At 32.1% G+C, this 16945-nt stretch overlaps 1 protein-coding gene across 1 annotated transcript; it reads left to right on the top strand.

Annotated features, from left to right (window-relative positions):
• Window positions 1-943: 943 nt before the first annotated feature.
• On the top strand, window positions 944-15155 carry LOC127721942 (uncharacterized). The gene is made up of 5 exons (XM_052228788.1): window positions 944-1665; window positions 2247-2340; window positions 8322-8501; window positions 9633-9812; window positions 13535-15155. The coding sequence occupies exons 1-5, from the start codon at window positions 1312-1314 to the stop codon at window positions 13753-13755; spliced, it is 1029 nt and encodes a 342-aa protein (XP_052084748.1). The 5' UTR covers window positions 944-1311; the 3' UTR covers window positions 13756-15155.
• The last annotated feature ends 1790 nt before the right edge of the window (window positions 15156-16945 follow it).

The raw sequence follows: 16945 nt of genomic DNA, 5'->3' as shown, positions 1-16945 counted from the left end.
ATATGTTTTTCCATTATTCGTCAGTTTTATATAGTTTTAGTTGTAGATTCTATCTTGTTCGATATATTACATTGGTTCTTATCATCGTCATACTTGACTTGTTATGTTTACTTTATCTGCTTAGTTTCAAACGATTTAACCTTGTTAATTTTCTTTGTCGTAAACCACATGTCGCAGATAGAAATCTCGTCTTTCCTTTCTCGATTGTGACATACTTTGCTTTTTACTTGTCATGGGTAACACGACGGATGCACGAATGCACGTATAGGAACTAATTGAGGTATTGACCAATTTTTCTTTTGAGTGTTGATCACATTGCTAAAACTGTAGTTTTCTTTGGAAAGTTTCGTTAACTTTTGCATGTCTTTTCGTCTTTATTCTCTGGGCCATCGTGTTGTCTGTTTCAACTGAAGGTTTTCGATGGCTCCTTGGTATAGAATTATAAAAAAGATGGAGTGATCAAACTATAGATGTTCGCAGAAATTATCTGTACCACGTTTTTTATCCATGTTTCTTTCATTGATTCTATTCGAATACATTCTAAATATTTTCCTTTTGTTTTTCGGAATAACTATAGACTTGTTTATCAACATATTAGATACCTTCATTTGATATCATTAAATAAAACTTCCTCTTGAAACACGTAATGAGTACGCGTTAAAGAGTGAACAATATTTTGTAATGACGAAACCTACAAAACAAAATATTCAAACTGATGCAATTTCATAGAAATCATTTTCTTATTTCCGATTCCCTATTATTCGCCTTTTATGAGAACGTACCAACCTATACAAAAACAGAACTTATATTTTGATATAATTATGTTCTAGATATTGCAAATAATTGTGTTTAACCTAATTTTGCTAAACAGTTTATGTTGATTTCAAAATGCATGTATCTAGCATCAATTGTATCTGATATTGCTTATTCCAAAGACAATTCATTTACATATCAAATTCATTGTCGATATATGTTGTTTTTAACATCAAAATGATAAAAAAAATATAATAGATGATCACCATTTTGGCATTGTTATTGAGATATTACCTGGAACGTAATTAAACGTTTACCGGTGTTGCTATAGTCTGCCTATCTCACATTGTTTTCATTTATCCAACTTTAAACATAATAAATAATAAACATTGATTATATTTCCAATAAGTGATCGGAAGATTGGAAACGAATACAGTTCATCCAGTTGCTGGTAAACTTTAGACGAATTTACATATTTTATGTTATTAAACAGTAATGCATACAAAAAAAATCATTTCTTTCAATTGAAGGAAAAGTTTAGAAGGTTGATACACAATTATGCATTTAACAAATTCAGCATTATTATTTCTTGTGATCCAATTCACAGAAATGATTTACTGTTTGAATATGGCTGACGTTTGCTCGGCTGATGATGACAAGTGTAAGAAACCGAATCTTTCTGGGGTCGGTATGATCGAAAAGGGTATATGTTCCTGGACAGGAGTACTTCTTAGATTTCGCCAGCTGTCACTGCTTGAATGTGCGAAGGAATGTTTCATTACGTCACAATGCACGTCTATTAATTACCGAAAAAATTGGAAATTATGTGACCTAGTGATGTCCGAAACTGATGGAAACAAGATTGCCAACGACTCAACCTGTATCAAAAGTAATATTACAACATGGAAAAAGGTATTTCAGAACGTCTTCATATTTTAGGCAAACTTCTAATTATTCTAATTATATCATATAATCTTTAAAGTATTGTCCCCTGGTTTCATTTGCATTTAATTACAACATAAACGGTACAATTTTTACTACACCAGATGCACATTTCGACAAAATGTGTCTATTCACTGATGTTCGAGTATAAACATTTGAGATTTTAGATTTTATACATGCAAGTCTTGATTAATGATTAACCAATGCAATTTATATTTTTTTTTATATTAACATCCTAATTATTTGAAATATTTTTAGTGTTTTTTTTTTTTTATTTGTAAATAAAATTTAATCATTATAAATGAAAATATTATTCATCTCAAATGTGTCATTGACTGGGGACAAACGAAATTTGTGCATTGCATGTTCTTGTCGCAAATTAATAGTCCTATCATTTTAATAGGGTAAGGTGGAGACATAATTTTTGTCATATTAAATTAATGTTTTATTCGCATTTTAATGGGTGTGTACATTTTTATCGGTGTATTGTTTTTTCTTCATTCTAACAATACTGCATTGATTTGATGATTTTCGTTTGTAATCTATTTCAGTCATTGGCAGGAAACTGTGCAGACCACAACTGTGAAGAAGGACAAAAGTGCGAATGCAATGCCGATGACAATAGATTTAAATGCGTTGAAGCATGTAAGTTTTATTCTTATTATTTATTTGACATCAATAATTTGCTGTTGAAACGGATAAAATGGGTGCTGCATGGATAAGACAGTAATCAGACGATACTTGAATAGTACTTGTTGTAATGTTGATATTTACCATTCAAAGTTTTCTGCAGAGCCAAAAATTTGGTTATCTCAATTTGTTATTTGTTTGAAACTTGTAAAAAAATCTATAATTTCCTCAGGATAATTATTGTTGAATAAGTTTGATAATTCAATAGATATCATTTCTAACAAGTGCTTTATTTAATAAGCTTATATCTTATTTTGTAATGGATTTAATAATTGTTTTGGACAAAGTAAAATATCTTCAAAAGATATCAACGTTTTTTTTATTTCTGTGTACACTGAAATTTTAGAGATAACATTCTTTAAATTTAAGTCACGGGAAAATGACTGCGGTTTATTATTCGTTAAACATTGTTTAATCATACTTACGTTTCGATAAATAAAAGAACCCATACTGTCCATTTAATATTCAATCTGTTTTAGAACGTCAATCGATAGTAATGATGTGAAATTTCACACTCTCACAGAACCATGCCAATATTCTTTCATATTGAACCTGTTGCAATGCAAAACTTTAATTTCTTCCACTTTTTTTCTTTTTTTTCAATGGAAATCAGCCCCTCCCCAAGTCCATCGAGTTTTAGATTCCCTTAGCGTATACATATTGTAAAATTATTTTCGTGTAGAATATGCATAAAATAATGGTCACATCATAAAGTTACGCGTATATTGACATAGTTACGGGCATATCTACGTTTTCTACAAGTGGCCAATACCAAAAGAATGTTGCAGTAATCACAAACATGTTTAACCCAACCACATTATATATGTGTATTTCCCAATTCAGGAGCCTTTAATTCAGTGGTTGTCGTCTGCCATATTTGCTTTTCGTTTCTTGTCATATCATTTATCAAAATGCGTGCAAAATTTAAAAGGAATTTTACAAAATACCTAAAATATTTACAAAGAATAAAATTTTCCTTAAATGAAGCAAATAAAAAGTATTGAACATTGCTTAATTCAACATCATATATTTTTTAGATTTTTTACAATCAAAAGTTAGTTCTAACGAATTTATTAAAAATTTCAACAAGCACTGTAATAAATAATTATTTATTATTTCATGTAAGAAAAATTTCAACGCATAAGTTTTCATATATCGTCTGCTTACTGTAGCAATTATGCAGTAAAATTGTCAAAGAGATAGCAACTCGTCCAAAGAGTTGAAAACGTTTGATTGCCATGATCTGTTACACATCCATCCTCTTTTAAGGTGTGTTTTTTGTTTTGGCAAAGTCAACGGTTAATGATACATTATATGGTCTTATTACTAGTTCCACAACCATGACCATCTGTCAAATATTGTTCTGGTAAAACACTTAAAATGATTTAAAAAATGGGTTATCGTAAACAGCACACAATGGAGTCTCTTCTTTAATTACCTGTGATCCCAAGAAAGTATAATCACGATTATTTTGACTTACATATTTTGACTGACAGGGGTGTTCCAGAAGTCCTAACATGTCCTATGTAAAAACTCAAAAATCTCCATAGGCAGTGAAGATAAAGTTTATGATAGTTATGCATAACAACCGATACAAACACAGCCATGTATTGTGATCTGTCAAAGTCTGAAATGTTTTTTCTTCTGACGGATGTATAGAAATACACTCATCATAGATACCAGGATTAAAATTGTTTACATCAGATCTAGACACGTTTTGTCTACCATGAAGTCCGAATCAAAAAAGTATAGAGACCAAGTAAAGAACGAAGTTCAAGCGCATAGAGGCAATTTGTTGAATTTTGTTTACAGTCATTTTTCAAATAAGCCGAATTTTTGTCGTTTCATTTAATGCCTGTCAATGTTAAGCATTGTTTAAATTGCCTGAAAATTCATGCATTTTACAAAATGCCTAAATGTAGAATATGCTTGTAACACATATATAACTCGTCAATTATATCAATATATTAGAGTAACAACAAATCGTTGCGTTCATTTGTTCAATGTTTTCTTTTTATATGCTTTCTTCTTGCCTTTGCTTTATATTATTGGACAATTTCGTACTATATTTGGCCAAACTGGCCCAATAGGGTATGCCCTTAAGTCACGTTAAAAGAATGCACTAGGACACTAGGTCACTTCTAATCAAACTATTTAATTTTAAACTGATATGACACTCGACTTTGAACTTTTTTAAAGGTGACATGTCTTTTTAATAGAAACTTCAGATTGCAAGATTACCCGCCAAAACCAACAGGCGGTACTCTAGGTGTAAGATGTGATTTACAAAAATACTTGTTTAGAAAATGTGGCATAGATGTTTGATGGGAGTCTCAGTTTTGTAGTCGCTGCAGTCATCATTTTATTTAAATATAAACATAAGAAAATGTGGTATAGAAGTTATCAACTATGATGCCTTCAATAATGAGTTAACCCTATACCCCAAGGCACGCTATTATATTTGAAAAGTTTTTTCGAAATGCAATTTGAAGACCTACAGTTGGGTGCAGACCAAGCATTACATGAAGACGGGCGAAAAAGAGTTAAATGCGGCGTTTACTCGCGTGGACTTCATGTAAACGCCTCGTTAAATCTGCGTTAACTCCAAAATTTCCGTAGACATAAAAAGAAAATCACAAAAATACTGAACTCCGAGGAAAATTCAAAAAGGAAAGTTCCTAATCAAATGGCAAAATCAAAAGCTCAAAGACATCAAACGAATGGATAACAACTGTCATATTCCTGACTTGGTACAGGCATTTTCTTATGTAGAAAATGGTGGATTGAACCTGGTTTTATAGCTAGATAAACCTCTCACTTGTATGACAGTCACATCAAATTCCATTATATTGACAATGATGCGTGAACAAAACAAACAGACACAATAGGTAAAAATGTCAAAAATAAGGGTACAACAGTAAACATTGTGTTATCATCTCAATCACTATAAAAACAAACAAATGTATCACAGAAGCACAAAAAAGGCATACATCAAATTTAAAATCCTCATTTTGCTTTTTTATTATACGATTTTATTGATCCATGTAAAATCCACCCATAAACGGACGTTTACTTTCGCGTTTATCTCCGCGTTAATTCGAAAACGGCGCGTCTTCTAATTTTGTAAAGAGTAAACAGGCGTTTACCTCGTGTTTACTTCCGCGTTAACGTTAATCAAGGCGCCTCTTCTATTGTTAAAAGTAAACGCACGATTACTGATTGTAGTAAACGCGTGTTAACGCAGATTGTCATCGTATCCTGACCTAACATATCACATGATTAGGTACATCAAAATGACCAACTGTCCATTTTCGTTTGACATATTGACGAGTACGGTGTATGATATTACACCTCTTTAATTAATTGAAAATGTACACATAGTTTTGCAGTATTTAATTATGGCATAATTGTTTTAAATATTTTTGTGAGTCGATATTTGTACATGTACCTTTTGAAAAGAAATATTGAAAATCCGCTATTTAAAGTTATTTGAACTGATTTTTTGCAATTAATAAAAATTAACATTTCGAATTAAAAGAATTTTTGAACTGTTACGGTTTTAAACACATATACGTAAAATATTAAGATAACAGTCATTTTAACAAAATGTACAAATGTACACGAAGTTTATTTTATAATTAGCACAATTAGTTAACGCCAAAAGTAAACGTGGGTTTACTTTCAAGTGCATGTAAAAATACACTTGTGAAATCTGTAGTAAACGTCTGTTTACTTTTAAGTGCACGTTAAAATAAACTTGTGAAATCTGAAGTAAACGCCCGTTTACTACTGACTAAACGGACACATAGTAAACGCGCGTTTACTCAGGTAGAAATTAGAAATTTCCATTTTGACCGCGTTAACGTAATTATAGTAAACACGCGTTTACTAGTAAACGCAAAAACTGAAGTTAACTAACGAAATATGCGCACGCGGCGTTAACGTGCGTTTACTTTATGTAATGCTTGTTTACTTTATGTAATGCTTTGTCTACATCTAACTGTACCATTGCAACAATTCAAATCAAAGGAAGCCTAATGGACTAAAGTACAACTACGCACTCCGAGGTGTTTAACGAGCCAGACGTCCAATATGCTTATCTTCTTTTCCATAATAAATATTTTCAAATTTGTCATTAAAACACAAGTTATTTGTTACATCCGCAATTAATACCATGGGGACTCATTAGGGTTTGTTTTTGTTATCGTTATGGGAAACAGGATACGCAAGTCAGTCAATTAAATTTCGCCTACGAATCAGGAAATCATTGTGCTTTTGAATACATTATTCATCCTGTTCTATTATATATCATTTCAATGTTGTGCAATTAATTGATTTTGATCTTATATAACACCAATAGAGATTGTCCTATCTATTATTTACATGATATCCGTATAACTTGAATTTCAATTTAAAACTGCAGTTTTATTTTGCTTTTCAACGCTACCAATCAAATTATTATTTTCAAAACTTGACAGTATAAGGGATGGGGAAAATCTACTTTCAGAATATTTTTTTTGTCCTCGGTTTGAACAGAAAATTTTTTTTCAACAATTTGGGAATCAGAGATATTTTTTTAGAAAAAAAAACAATAACCCACCCCTTGAAGTTAAATTATCGTTCCCTAAGGCAATAACTGATGCAAGCGCGTCATTTCGTTTATTGATTACTCAGTCCGTTAATCGGTGTTTACATTAAGTAACATGGGAGAGAAGTCCCTTGATCGAGAAGGCTACGGTCTGCTGAGAGAAATTTAGAATTAAGAAAAAGAAAAATTTATTTAGAAAAAAAAGAGACTGCCGTTGTGTCATGAATAATCAATAAAATAGTAAAAACAAAATTATTTCTGAACGACCTCAAAAAATTACGGACTATAATGAGTTTTCATGCGCATGAGTAGATAATACGCATATGATAAAATATAATTGGCATTATACTAATCTACTTTATAAAAAAACCTGGTGAAATATTGTAACGTACTTGTGATTGTAATATGTCACTATTTGCAAGATATTATTTCACTTGTAAGAAATTGCATCTTTAAATAGATGATAACTCAGAGCTCCTTGCGCTCCAACAGTTCTAGCGCTTTTGTCCATCAAAAAAGTATGGGTAAATAGATAGTAAAGAAAGTTTAGTATCAATATAAGTGGGAAACAATTTTCATTATTGTAGTGTAATCAACTGATTCTAATTCTTCGAATAAACTTAAGAAATTTACCGTTAAGCAGGTGCAGGATTTTATATTTTGAGCTTTTCTATACTCAGTCGCGATAAATTTTTGTTAAGATTGATGAGAGTTCTGATTTTTCTCGTCCAAGTACGTACTAATCTATGCTACAAAGGATCCGGAGCTGGGGAAAATACACTTGACATTTATATATGTTATAGCTAGCCCTTTATAGCTCTCTGTTCGGTGTGAACCAAGGCTCCGTGTTGAATGCCGTACTTTGACCTATGATTGTTTACTTTTTACACATTGTGACTTGGACGGAGAGTTGTCTCATTGGCACTCATACCACATCTTCTTATTTATAATATTATATTACCGACTTTTGACTCCAGAGTATAATAATCTAAAACAGATTACTCCTGGCCGGCTCAAACCAAATACCATAATGCCTAAGTTGCTACTTCTCCGCTAGGCACGGTACTAAGGAGCAAGAACAAACACTGGTCGACAGCAGTCACAATAATGTGTCCGGGTAAGGGGCTTGTCTTCCTGTAAACTAGCACGTAAAAAATCAGGCTCACGTGGTCGATCTTGTAAAAGGCATGCTTCATATTCATATCTCCTTTATATTTATTGTATGGGTTAAATTTGCTGCTGAACGTTTAACAACCATCCATCATCATCATGTTCTTTGTGGCGCTTGTTTGCCGTTAAATTGACGTATATACATCACACCTCTTTTTATCTATATTCATTACTACAGATTGTAAAGGTTTACCCAATACACCGCATGCTGCAGTTGATGAGCGTTTCGGACTGAGACGCAATTTAGGTACTGGAAATAAATATAAATGTAAAAAGGGATACAAAATGGAAGGAACACCTTTCGCTGTCTGCCAAAGTCCTGGACATTGGAAAGTATTGTTTAATTGCACCACGAAAGGTAAATTATTACTTGCATAGGCCAAAGGTAAAATGGTGTAAATATGCAAAAAAATAAAATAATACCAAGTAATGGCGGGGAAATAGCGATAATGTGTATTGGATCAGATATTCGTTTACCCCAGCAAAAAAGGTGTATCCTCATGCTGAACTTGATAGCTTGACAGAGTCTAGATGTTAATACCAACTACAGACAGTAAAAGTTTTAATTAACATCAATGAAATAAACCATACATCAGTTGTTCATGCGGTCACGGTTCTAATAGTCATGTCTCTATTCACGGTTCTAACGGTAATGGTTATCACGATTCTAACGGTCATGGTTCTTTTCACGGTTCTAACGATCATGGGTCTAATCACGGTTTTAACGGTCATGGTTCTATTCACGGTTCTAGCGGTCACGGTTCTATTCACAGTTTTAACGATCATGGTTCTATTCACAGTTCTAACGGTCATGGTTTTATTCACGGTCCTTACGGTCATGGTTTTATTCACGGTTCTAACGGTCATGGTTCTATTCACAGTTCTAACGGTCATGGTTCTATTCACGGTCCTTACGGTCATGGTTTTATTTACGGTTCTAACGGTCATGGTTCTCTTAATGGTTCTTACGGTCACGGTTATATTCACTCTTCTAACAGTCATGGATTTATTCACGGTTCAAACACATTTTATTATTGGGACATATAAAACAAAACATTTCTATCGATAAGCGAAACTTTTGAGCAAACCTAAAATGTGTAAACGACGCATTTATGACAATTAATAAAACTAAATATTGACTTCAAAGGATTGTGATTCTTTGTACAGGTGTTTCTTAACAGCATTATAAGTTGCAGATGTCTTTTTTGAAATTTTCATTTGTTGTACTCTGGTTCCAAATTGTTTTTCTTTAAATTGACATGTCGCTAAAAATTTCACATTTCAATGAATGAAAAATTGGCGAAAATGAAATGAGACAGAAACCCATCAACATATATAAACAAAATAAAGAGCCTATAGACTTTAAATGTCAACTTACGGTTTTTAACAATAGACCAGCATCTATACAATACGACACTGATATAAAGCACAAAACAAGGGGGAATATATTAAACAATGATTATATATGTATACCATATTCAATATTCAGTAGATGCGTGCAGTGCAAAGGGATATGAGTATAACATGACCATGAAAACGTGTATTAAACTAAAAGCTGATAAATCGAATTGGGATAATGCAAGGAAAACTTGTCAACGACAACCAGATGGAGATTTAGTTAGCATAACCACAAAGGAGAAGTGGGATGTTATTATAAAATATCTAGAAGGTAATACAACAAATATATGTTTATCTCCAGTTTATTATTTTAACAGTACTCGCAAGTTATTGACATGGTAGTATATCATTGTATTTTCACAGAATAGTTTCATATAAACAATACTAAACCTAATGCAAGTTACCCGCCTCTTGCAATAGAATAATTCGATAGGCATTTGGAAGCTTTTAAAGATATTTGCTGAAAAACAACTGAAAAAAACTTACTTGTATCGTAAGAAAAATATGAGAACAATAATTATCTAATTGCAATAAATCAAGTTGGATATTATTGTATTGGAAATGTTTCATTTAAATATGTTAGAATACAACTTTATCCTTTGACAATAACATTTCGGAAGCAATATTTAACCATATGGCATTCTAAATTCTAACATATCTAACTCAACGGAGTATTATACTAGTAGTAGAATCGAAACTGTCACATAACGCATCAAAGTAAAAACAATTTACCAAAAGAAATTATACTCTTACTCTTACAAGTGTCGCAAATGAAGTATTGTGGGTAAACCATAATTTGTTTTGAAGCGGACAACGTAAAACATCCGAGAAGCTTCATTCTTTATTAACGTCATAATAATTTGACTGCGCAAATAGCACATTTGCAGTATACACAATCACTCGGAAGTCTCGGGAGTAGAGTCAATTCAAACGACACAGAAAGTACGGGAAAATGTTTTCTTCTAGTATTATCCGTAAAAAGACATTAACCGGTTAATTAATATTTTTTACGGGAACAATTCTTCTTCCGGTAAATAGTTTATAAACAGACTTATTCACAAGGGATATAGTTACGATACTGTTGTCAAATCATTAAAAATGACAATTTTTAGAATTAATATTGACTCACTCATAGGGTCTCTGCATTAAAAATAAACACATTTATTCTAAAACTGGTTGTTGGCATGATACGGGTTATGTTCTTCTCGTATAAGTCAGGATGGCATGATACTAAACCTCTAACGGCTGGGATTGTGGTTGATTTTCATATGATGAAGACATAAGTTTTCAATCTGTTTAATTGAGGTCTGGAGCTGGCATGTCAGTAACTGCTAGTAGTCCTTTGTTAATTTATATTGATCATTGTCATATTGCTTAGTTTCTTTTCTGCTACCTATTCTAACATCGGACTCAGACTTCTTTTAAACTGAGTTTTACTGTACGTATTGCTGTGTGGTTTTTTTTTTCCACATTGCATTGCTAGAGGTATAGGAGGAGGGTTGAGATCTTACAAAATATGTTTAAACCCGCCACATTTTTGCGCCTGTCCAAAGTCATGAACCTCTAACCTTTGTTATTCTTGTGTGTTTTTAAATTTTGGTTCATTTGTGTGTTTCTGAGTTTAGTTTGGCGTCCATTTTGCTGAACTAGTATACATTATTGTTTAGGAGCCAGCTGAATCACGTCTACGGGTAAAAGATTATCTCGCTGTGCTGAATACCCATTGGTTACCTTACGCTGTTTTCTGCGCTTTGCTCGGGTTGTTGTCTCTTTGACACATTCCCCGTTTCACTACTCTATTCTATTCATATCCAGTAAATGAATTTTGAAACTATTAAGCGGTAAATATAAAAGTAAGGAGATGTGGTATGATTGCCAATAAGACAACTATCCATCAAAGTTGAAATGAAAAGTAAATGTAAGCAGTTATGGAAAACCGTATGTCCTTCAACAATGAGAAAACCCATATTAAGCATGCGTTATCCGATACGAAAAGAATCAAATGACGAAATTGATTTGATGCACGATATATGCACATTTAGAAAATCAATTTCTGGTTAGTGGTCCTCTAATACAAAGACTAAACCTAAATGCAACAAACAAAAAATAATATTGAAACGGAGCAAGAAAACACAATGTATCACGTGTTTAACTTTAAAATATTTTTAATTTTGGAAATGTTTTGTAAACCGCAATTCTAAAGTATCAATATCATAGTAAGATATACAGAAATGTTTGCTACATTGTAAGGAATATTCCACGTGGTACTTGCAGTCTACCGACGATGTAATTTCAAAACAAGATTGTATCATTAACGTATCAAAGACATATTAATTCAACCTAAATTGTTATAACTTTCTGTTGTGTTTAAAAAACTTTATAACTTTTTATTGATTAAAGTGAAAAAAAGTGCAAAACAAAAACGATAATAAATGTACAGATAAATAGATGAATTATCTAATAATAGATATAGGAAGATGTGGTATGAGTGCCAATGAGACAACTCTCCATCCAAGTTACAATTTATAAAAGTAAACCATTATAGGTCAAGGTACGGCCTTCAACACGGAGCATTGGCTCACACCGAACAGCAAGTTATAAAGGGCCACAAAAAATTAATAGTGTAAAACCATTCAAACGGAAAAACCAACGGTCTAATCTATATAAAAACGAGAATGCATTGATAAACCCGTTATGTTAAACCATCAAGTGTAACTAAAATAGTTCGGTGTAATTTTCCGCCAAATCAATCCAAAATATGCTCGGAATTTTCATTAAGGATGTTCGCTCCTCTTGTTTTTGAATTTTTGTCAGATATTCAGAATTCTCTGATTTTATCCATGTAGTGCCAATTAACATTTTTGCCCGCTAACCTCTTTTTTTCTTTTTATAATTTTATTACATATAGTATGAAAAGCCATATTTCAAAATATTATCAAATCCTTGTTAGTTTTTGAAAGAAATAAGGTGTCAATGCTAAATGTATAAAAAATCTAGAGATAGTTATTTCCCGGCAAATTTTTAATGACTTATATCTCGAAAACAAGGACACGGACCCTTCATTTTTTCTGCTTTTTTAGTTCCGTTATTCATATACTATCAATTTATAACAGTCTTTATAAAATCTTGTTATTTTGAAACAAAGGAACGAACATCCTTAAAGCAAGAGAGAAATACATTTTACCTATTTACTTTATTATCAAGATCATCAACTCTAGATTGTTAAATTTGCAAATCTTAAATAATGGAATTCCATGATGAAAAGCGTATTATCTCTTGTGAAAGAATATCATCATCAGTGAGTATGTAGGTAGACCAAGAATAAAAAAACCAGGTGACACAAAAATATCTGTAAAAGTAATTATTTCTCGTGTAGTTTAAAACGAATAAATAGGGAGTTGAGTTAAGTTAATTGTTTATAATTAAATAAAAAAAAACATGCAACAGAACCTTTTGAAAAATATTTTACTAACCAATCAGACAGGGGGAACGTTTAAAACATCGACTCTCCTTTATACTGTTATTGAAGTGTAGAGGGTGAACTTGACACGAATTTGTTTAGATTTGTTTTAGCTTCCACCTGCGTTTAAACTACATCATTACCCTCAAAACATCAAACAAAGGCTTTAATACTATTCAAGTACCAACATACCTCATCATTACTTCTGAAAAGATCCGGCCGGAACGATAAACAGCCAAGTTTGCTGTACAAATAGAGTAAATGGCAAGGTTATCCCCTCCCCTGATGTTTGTTAACTCTCTCATTTCAAAGCACTTAATCTGGTTATCAGTTTTTGTGTAATTCAGATTTTTGCGGTTTGCATATTAGTCCTTTCCAAACACACTATCATCGCTTCTTTTTCAAGTTCAATCTTGCCAGGTTGTCCCTCTGTCCGGGAGGATATATATAAAGCTTAAGAGGTATCTCAAAATAAGTAAAAATAATATCGTTTAGAATGAAAAATATTAATATGTTTCAAATTTATATTTTAGAGTCTGGCTTTAAAAATGGTAAAATATGGATAGGTCTCAAGGATAAAAAATGGATGACAGGTAATGTTTTCGAGAATGTATTCGATATTCCAGATATCACTGGCGCTGTATTTAAAAAATCATGTGGTGTTATTAAAAAGAACAAAAATGGTATGTTCACAACGGAGGAAGAAGAATGTGCACATAAAGAGATTTTTCTTTGCGAAATACTTATCATATAAAGCTTACCTCTTGCTTTATGCATAATATTCAGGATAATAATACAGAAAGTATCTTCACTTTGTCATTGGAGAGTTTGATAATGCTGATTTTGCTATTTGAATATCACAAAGATGTATTATTTCATTGTTGTATGTTATGACTTATTTCATTCGTGGTAAACATGGAAACGAAAAGGCGTATATACATCAATAAAACAGATTCCTACAGGTGAAATTCTTCAACATCTGTGGGTGTTGATGAACGTTTGATCTGGACTGATTTCGTAGTGCATTTTATTTGAATTGCAATTAATTTACGGAGTTTATTGGTGTGTAGACCAATCCGTCAGCTTACAAACATAACAAAAGTGTGTTAGTAAGATTGCCGAGGGAACTTTTCGGTGAGGTTGTTGTTCACTTTTGAATATAATGAGAAAGTTCTTATAATAATTTTTGCCGTTATGTATTTTCCGTTTTCCCTTATTGGCAAGATATTTGAAGGCCTGTTGCAATAAATAAATGACAAATTTCAAATATTTTCGTACCCATATCTGACAGAAGTTTTTTCTGTGAACATTTGAAGGTTGTTATTTGATATATGTGTAATCCCCTGTGAATGAGTGTGTTGGTGTGTAATCTTAACCTTACACTTTACACTCCAAAACTAACATGAAATAATGTGGACTTTTTTCAGATTGTGATTGATCCCGCGGAGTGTACAAATCCATACACTCCTATATGACACTTTTTCATTATTAATCTTATTTTAATATCTAAAAATGAGCAACAACATTCCGGAATTTTTAAATCAGTTTGTTTTATTAAAAGATGTTGGTGTAAACGAAATATCTCTTTTGGAAAGTCTATTGTTTATACTTGAATTACCCAAAAGTATATTGTCAAAAATTTCAACTATCACCTGTGTATGACGTCACAGTGTCAGCATACATTACATTACCTCACCTAGATGACATGAAACTTGTAAAGTGGTTTTTTTTCATTTTTTTAGAGATGTGTTCAACACTAGAAAACATGAAATATCATGTGTACTATTTCTATGCTGCTTAAATATTCATTTGACTAAAAACATCGCCAGTATATTGTTTGGTTCATCGTTGGTCAATATTTTTAACTTTTGGGTATTATATTTTTTATATTATTGTATGCTTTTCCTTTCTTTTGTTAATGCCATTTTCTATATTTTTATAACTTTTGAATGATTCTTTTATATCTTTTATTTCGTACACTGATAGATTACCATATATAAAGATATTTCTATTATTAAACACACTTTGTTGATTCTAGATTTATCTGATTTTATTTTTTGCTTTTGAGTTAAGTACTTGGTTTCATTAATGTATAAATGACCGCAATTCTTCTTTTGTGTATATGTACTTTATTTAATAAATGCTTAAAATTAACCCAGCGGCTTTGATAGTCCTGTTTAGGCCTACCTGAAATATTTTTTGCTGTCCAAATGTTTAGGTTTTTTGCCCACTCATGCAATGTTACAATTTATTACTCCCTAAATACGAACCCCACCAAAAGGTTGGGGTGATCTCATGTGCTCGGGAGGAGGAGTAAGCAGATCCTGATCCACATGTGGCACTCGTCGTGTTGCTCATGTAAGGACAAACCAGGTGATATGTCTATTTCGGTAGATTACATCTGGGGAAGGATAACCAAAATAAGTAAAGACTTCCATATACAAAAATCAATATAACAACTATTGTCAATATTGGTAATATTGATTTCAATAAAAACCAAGAATGCTTCAAAATTAGGTGTAAGCTCGTCTAGAAAAAGAAGGATATGCAGATATGGACTTTGTTCTACTGACACATTTCTGAACATTCGTGCTAAAAAAAAATCTCAATGAAGCTGCAAAGGATTTCATCATTCACTTTGAGAGTTATATCTCCTTGAAACAATTTCTTTCATTTGCCTTTTGCTTTAAACATAGTACAGATAGAATAGATTTGAAAATGGAAACATGTACAGGAACAGATGGCAATGTTGATAAACATAAACAATTATTTTGTTATGAACCCTTATATGAGTTATTTCCCTTGAATTATCATTACACAATTTTTCACTCGACAACCGGAAGTCGTGGAAACTTTGAATTTTCACCAATAATCTTTAGTTCATGTGACCTTTCATTGCAGCCAAGGTCATAGGTCACCGAGTGCAAAAAAGTTTTTACCCTGACATTTCAAGCTTAGATATTTTAAAAGAAAACGATAAGAGATTGCTGCATACATACAGCGTATGCAATGTTCCCCATGAGGAACTCTACATGTTATACATTAGGCTCAAAACAGTCCGACCATCCGTTCAAAATTTACGAGATAATTCTTAAACGTATAGTATTTTGTGTATATATTCTTATCGGTAATTTGTATATTTTTCCTTTGATGTGTACTCGCTGATAATGTCAGTATCAGTGGACTGGTCGTGATAAAAAAAAATATTGGTCAGTTCGCAATTGACATGCGCGAGTGCACCGCGTAAGGATCTTCTTTCTCTTTCATTCACTAAATCGCTTGTGATTTTTTTTCGCAGAAACGAAGGGGTTTTTTGGTGAATGAAACCCTTGTCATTGTTTCAGTAAAGTTAGTTTAGCTTTTTTGAACGATTTCGTCTAAATTGTGTAAAAATTGGAACAGAAAATATACGGAAAAAACGATAAACTTTAAATATTTGTTTTATCGGCAGTATTATTGATAGCTTTCCTTACTATTCCGATCCCAGTTTCATTTTAAAAGCTTGAATGTTAAATAGTCTAGTGCTGTTCCAAGGTGTCTTCATTTTTTGTTTCTTGAGAAAAAAATTGTTCAACCTTTTCAGTCACTATTAAGTGTTACAATTCATATTTGGACGCAACACATAAATGGTGACAAAAAAGGTACCGCTTTGCAGGGGAGAAGCTAAAAAACAAATAAAATATACACACTTTCGACATTTTTAGTGGGACTATCATATAAAGTTAAGGAGATGTGGTTTATTTGCCAATTTAAACACAGCTATTCGTAGACCAAAGAACAAATAAATGAACAAATAACAGGTTACCGTAGGGCCTTCAACGTTTCATATCTCTGGCCCAGGTTGAAAAATAAATAACATGACTTCGAAAAAACTACGAAAAGCGGAAGTAAAAGAAACCAAAATTGAGTTACATCTATTGAAATGTTTGACATGATTATGAGAG

The sequence above is a fragment of the Mytilus californianus genome, unplaced genomic scaffold, assembly GCF_021869535.1.
Source record: "Mytilus californianus isolate M0D057914Y unplaced genomic scaffold, xbMytCali1.0.p SCAF_12, whole genome shotgun sequence".
Taxonomy (NCBI): domain Eukaryota; kingdom Metazoa; phylum Mollusca; class Bivalvia; order Mytilida; family Mytilidae; genus Mytilus; species Mytilus californianus.
The sequence above is the reverse complement of the archived record's forward strand: the minus strand, read 5'-3'. Positions and strand labels throughout refer to the sequence as shown.